A 5,181-nucleotide genomic window follows, 5' to 3' on the forward strand; every position below is an offset into this window, starting at 1 on the left:
ACCAATATAGAATACAATGAATACAGTGTTGTTAAGCACAAAAAATGAATACATTGCTTACAACTATACTTGTATTCCTTAATTAATTTTTTATCTTCGATATAGTATTTATCTATCTAGATATAACTGTATTTGCAAATTAACATTTCAACTTGTGTTTATAGAAAAATACAAGTATCTATATATATATATATATAAATATGAATAGATTTCAACATTGTTATTAAGCAAAAATATGAATACATTAAACAAACCAGTAAAAAAATATAATTTGTAGGTATCAAACTGTATGAATATGAACATCAGACAAACGAGCCAAAAATATATAATTTGTGGGTATCAACTGTATAAGTATTTTTCTAAATAAAATTTTAAAAAAGCTAACAATATAATATTGATTACCCAACAATATATACTTGAATTACCCAATTAACTTTTTAAATTTAACAGAGTACTTGTGTAAACAAAAATAACAATTTCACAAATCAATAGTTCAAACTTGTAATTATATAATACTAATATTTACATATATAAGTATTCTATTATATACAAAATTCACAATCAGAAAACCCTCATATCTCTTTTTTGTTCATGTTCTTCTTGTTCTCATTTTTTTACTAATTATGTATATACGAAATCAAACTTTCTAATAATATAAATATAAGAGCACAATTATAATAACAATGGCGCACAATACTTGTATTGAGATATATAAGTAAACGATATTAAACTAAAAAAGATAAAGCATATAAATTTCAATTTCATTTTCCTCTCGTTCGTGTTCAACTGCTCTTTTTACATTCACTTAAATCAATATTGTTGACTTTTCTCCTTTTTGAAAGATTAGTTTTTACTTTTGAAGCTTTTTCCTTACTAATTTTGCGTGTTCGATTTTTTCAAGCAGATAGAATATATGATTATTAACCTTTTTGTTCTTCTTTCGTTCTCCGTAGCAATAACGGAGCGTGAAATAACATCAGAATATCAAAATGCTCTACATTTGAGTTTGAGTTGAACTTACTCGTGGCTGAACTTGTTGTTGAATTATTTAGAAGATTAGATTACATTTGATGGATTGAGTTGTATATTTCCAGTAGCAGCAGCACTCTTGATTAAGATTGTTAATCATTCCTCTCTTGGAAAATCCTAATTTTAAGTTCAATTTTAGTTTTTTTGGCTGAGTTGCCATGAATATTTCAATGTGATTGTTGTTTGATGGGACTCTGGTTTCATTTTGCACCACGAGCTACTGTATATAGGAAAAATTGGAAGTCCTTGAGTATGCATTTTAGTTGTTTGTTCAATTAATTAATACGTTTGTATGTGTGAAAGTTTGATGAATCCACGCTTTTTTTATTGGTAAAATTGCTTAATGACAATCTTGGATTATTCTCGTTATTTCCTTCCTCTACTTTTTTTACATGTGAATTCTTATGGAGTCCAAGTTGGACCCAAATTTATGATGGGATATGAAATCCCAAACTCTTTTATGGAAGTCAGCCTTAGATGTTTGTTCGAGAATGGGAAATTGATGTACAGGAAAAGGAAACTGAACTACACGGAAAGAAAGCAAAACGCGTTGAAATACAGGGATGCATGCATACACATAGATACAGTGATATACAATTACTATATACAGTGAATAGATACAGCGAAAATGGGCCAAAAATGAAGCAGAAAGGCACAAATCTCAGCCCAGTGGACAGAAGCTGAGATTGGGCCTATCAGATATATTTCTGATCAAAATTAGGAATCTATTCTCCTTATTGTTTGATTTAATGATTGTAATTTATTTTGACTCTAATGTTAATTAACTTAATTAATTCTGCTTAAAGACTAACCAGTTTTGTTCTATTTTAAATGATTTTACTATCTCTTGACCTTAGAGCACGTGACCTCAGAATGTTTGACCCTGAAAGTGTCTGACCCGAGAATGCCCGACTCCAGAATGACTAATCCGAGAACGCCTTATCCGAGAACGACTAACCCGAGAACGCCTGACTCGAGAATGCCCGACTCCAGAACGACTAATCCGAGAACGCCTCATCCGAGAACGACTAACCCGAGAACGCCTGACCCGAGAATGCCTGACTCAAGAACTCCTGACCGGGGAATGCCTGACCCGAGAACGCCTGACCCGAGAATGCCTGACCCGAGAACGCTTGACCTGAGAACGCATGACCGAGAATGCTAAATCGGAAAATGTCTGACCGGGGAATGCCTGACCTGAGAACGCATGACCCCAGCCTGACCCGAGACGCTGTCCTGAGAACCCCTGACCCGAGAATGCCTGAGCTTAGGAAGCCTGAATAAATTGTATCCAAACGGATTTGTACCGTACGTTATGTGTGTGCATGTGTATGTGTAATAGGTAATAAAATAAAGTAGTTTTCCTATTATAAATACCAAGGGTAAGCACACTCTTTGAGTGCTTTGAAACTAAACTTTGTTTTAATAGAAAAATCAACCGAAATATCCTATGTGAGTCGGATCTTAACGACCAATGAACCGGATCGCATTTCGGATCTGAAAGTAGTTTATCATGAGAGTCTCGTCCACACACTTCTTATCAGCCACAACAATGGCTCTCACAGGAAATCGAATTCTCTGCAACAGCTCATCAACAAAAATACCGTTTACCCAATCCCCTCTTCGTCGTCCCTTCTTACTTCCCTCTCAGGGGAGAAGAAGTCAATTCACTGTATTCGCTGCAAAGAAGTTCACTTCAGGGAAGAACAAGAGAAGTTCAATTTCAACTAAAGAGCCAGTAAAAGAAGAAGAAGAAGAATTCCAGACGATCAATATTCGTATTGATAGTCAAGATAGGGTTTCTGCAACCACAACAACTGGTGATGCTTTTGTGATGCCGAAGCTTCCTGGAGAGGAAACTGACTTCTGGGAAGGACCTCAATGGGATGGATTTGGATTCTTTGTTCAGTATATGTGGGCTTTTGGCGTTCTCTTTTCGGTGCATCCTCAACCCTGCTATTTATTTTAGTATAATCTTTGTTAATGTTAACTAAAATATTCATTAGTATTGATTTATTTGTGTTGAATATGTGTGAATTAGGCGGAGCCGTTTATGCATTCTGAACAGAAAAAGCTGTTCGTGCGAACACATAACTAATACTCTAGCTCCGCCTTGTGTGAAATATGTGTTTGGTTTGTATTCTTCATGACATACCAAAAATTATAGAAACTATTATAGCTGAGTTTATGTCAATAGGTTATAACCGATCAAATGACTACAAAAAACAACTTTTTCATGTTCAAAATTTCTTTTCCCACATTTAGATATTCAGATGTTCCACAATCTTGTTCACACTCACTACCACAGTGCATAAGATACCAGTCCCAAGACCATGCTAACGCGGGATGCTTTGTGCACTGGACTAACATTAACTTTTATGAAAGGTTAGGATTAAAACTAAATGGTCTTCTTTTCTATTGTCATATATGCAAAAAATGATAATTTTTCGAGATGGACAATATTATGAGATGAAAGGGAATAATGTAAAGCTGAAAAATTACATTGTCCTGGGGAAGCTACCATTGGTTGATTCTTGATTGTGGGGTTAGCTTATCCGACTTTATCGGGTTATTTTAATGACTGGTGCACTACCCATAACGACTTGCAGTTGGTCATGAAAGTTATAAGTAAGTTTCTTGTTTCTTCTTGGTGCTACTTAAGATTAGTTTGGATTACCAGCAACAGAAGAAGACAACCAAAATGGTGAGCCATGTCATTTAGTTTTATTTAGAAATTAGGATGGGTTTTGGTGTAATCTCATCTAGAGGAAGCCTGTGCCTGTTTTCCATAATGGTTATGTACTTATGTTTGGTATTATAACCATGGAAATGGGAAATTGGAACAACTTGAGATACCTTTTGCAGAAGAAAACTTAGTATTTGTTTTCTATTTTTGCATCTTCTTTTTCTCTTAAGGTGGTGTTTTTAATATCCTTTATATTTTGGCATCTTTATTGGCAGCTGATTGCATGTGGTATTGCTGTGGCCACATATAACGATGGAGCTACAGATTTCAAGGCTACTCCTGTGTATAAGGAAGCAATGGAATCACAAGAACTTCTTGAAGAACCAGAGGCTTCTAACTCAGATGTGTTCGAGTCAAATCCAACTGAAGAAGCACCTAGTTTGGAATAGATAAGTTTGCTAAGTGCACTTCTAATGAAGAATTCTATCTTCATATTGTGATAATTACGGGTAAAACAGAAGTCCAGCTAAGAGTGCCCAATTTAGATTCGAAGATGCTCTTACAAGCTGAAATGTAGACATTTTATACTTTGTATCAATGTGGAATTGTAGTGCAAAATATACTGATAAAAGTATGGAAGTTGATTCTTTATTTTCAACTACAAGTCACAAGAATGTTCGTAGAGTGATTCCCTTGCAATTCTTGTTCCATCTTATACAATATTGTGTTAGTTTTAAGACTCTTGTCGCATGGATAAGTGTATATTACTGCATAAAATACCAAATTGTACAAGAGAAGACCCCGAACACCTTAATTCCAGGTGTTTGTCATGCTGAAAAGATATGAACTATCATATATTTCACAAAAGTTTGTAATCACCATGGTGCTTTAAGAAGTGAATTCTATAATAATTGTTGCTTTTGAGCTAACAATGATCGATGATTTGAGGTGATTGCTTCCCCAGAGCCCTTCTTCCGTTCTTCGTCTGTAGAATATTGATGGAGGAAAGGGATAGACAATTGCATTTGCAGGATATCATGTTTAACACTATGTTCAATTCTTTGGTGTGCTTTTTATTTCTGGTACTTTTCGAGATTATAGTATGTCTGAAAACAGAATATTACTAGCTTTGTAGCATTTTTGTGATGTTAGTACAGCAGAATACATGCATCAATGTGTAGATGCAGTCTTCCTTCAGCTAGGTAGAACTTGAGATTACATACCTGAACATGTAGAAATGCCAACCTGCATGATATATGATAGTCCTTTGCGTCGATAAATCACTCAATGTGTTTCACCAACTCGATATGCATTTACACTTTGATTATCAATAGACAAAAAATCACTCAAGATAAAAGGAAATATAATGATAGTCCACTGTGTCAATAAATCACTCAACTTCACCTAAGTATCAGAAAAAAGTCATTATGAGAAAACCAAATATACATTTTACTAGGCAAAGCTGA

At 34.6% G+C, this 5,181-nt stretch overlaps 1 protein-coding gene across 1 annotated transcript; it reads left to right on the plus strand.

Moving 5' to 3' along the window:
- Positions 1-2,502: 2,502 nt before the first annotated feature.
- Positions 2,503-4,414, plus strand: LOC107023522. The gene is made up of 2 exons (XM_015224236.2): positions 2,503-2,968; positions 3,991-4,414. The coding sequence occupies exons 1-2, from the start codon at positions 2,543-2,545 to the stop codon at positions 4,162-4,164; spliced, it is 600 nt and encodes a 199-aa protein (XP_015079722.1). The 5' UTR covers positions 2,503-2,542; the 3' UTR covers positions 4,165-4,414.
- The last annotated feature ends 767 nt before the right edge of the window (positions 4,415-5,181 follow it).

Source organism: Solanum pennellii, chromosome 6, assembly GCF_001406875.1.
Source record: "Solanum pennellii chromosome 6, SPENNV200".
NCBI lineage: Eukaryota > Viridiplantae > Streptophyta > Magnoliopsida > Solanales > Solanaceae > Solanum > Solanum pennellii.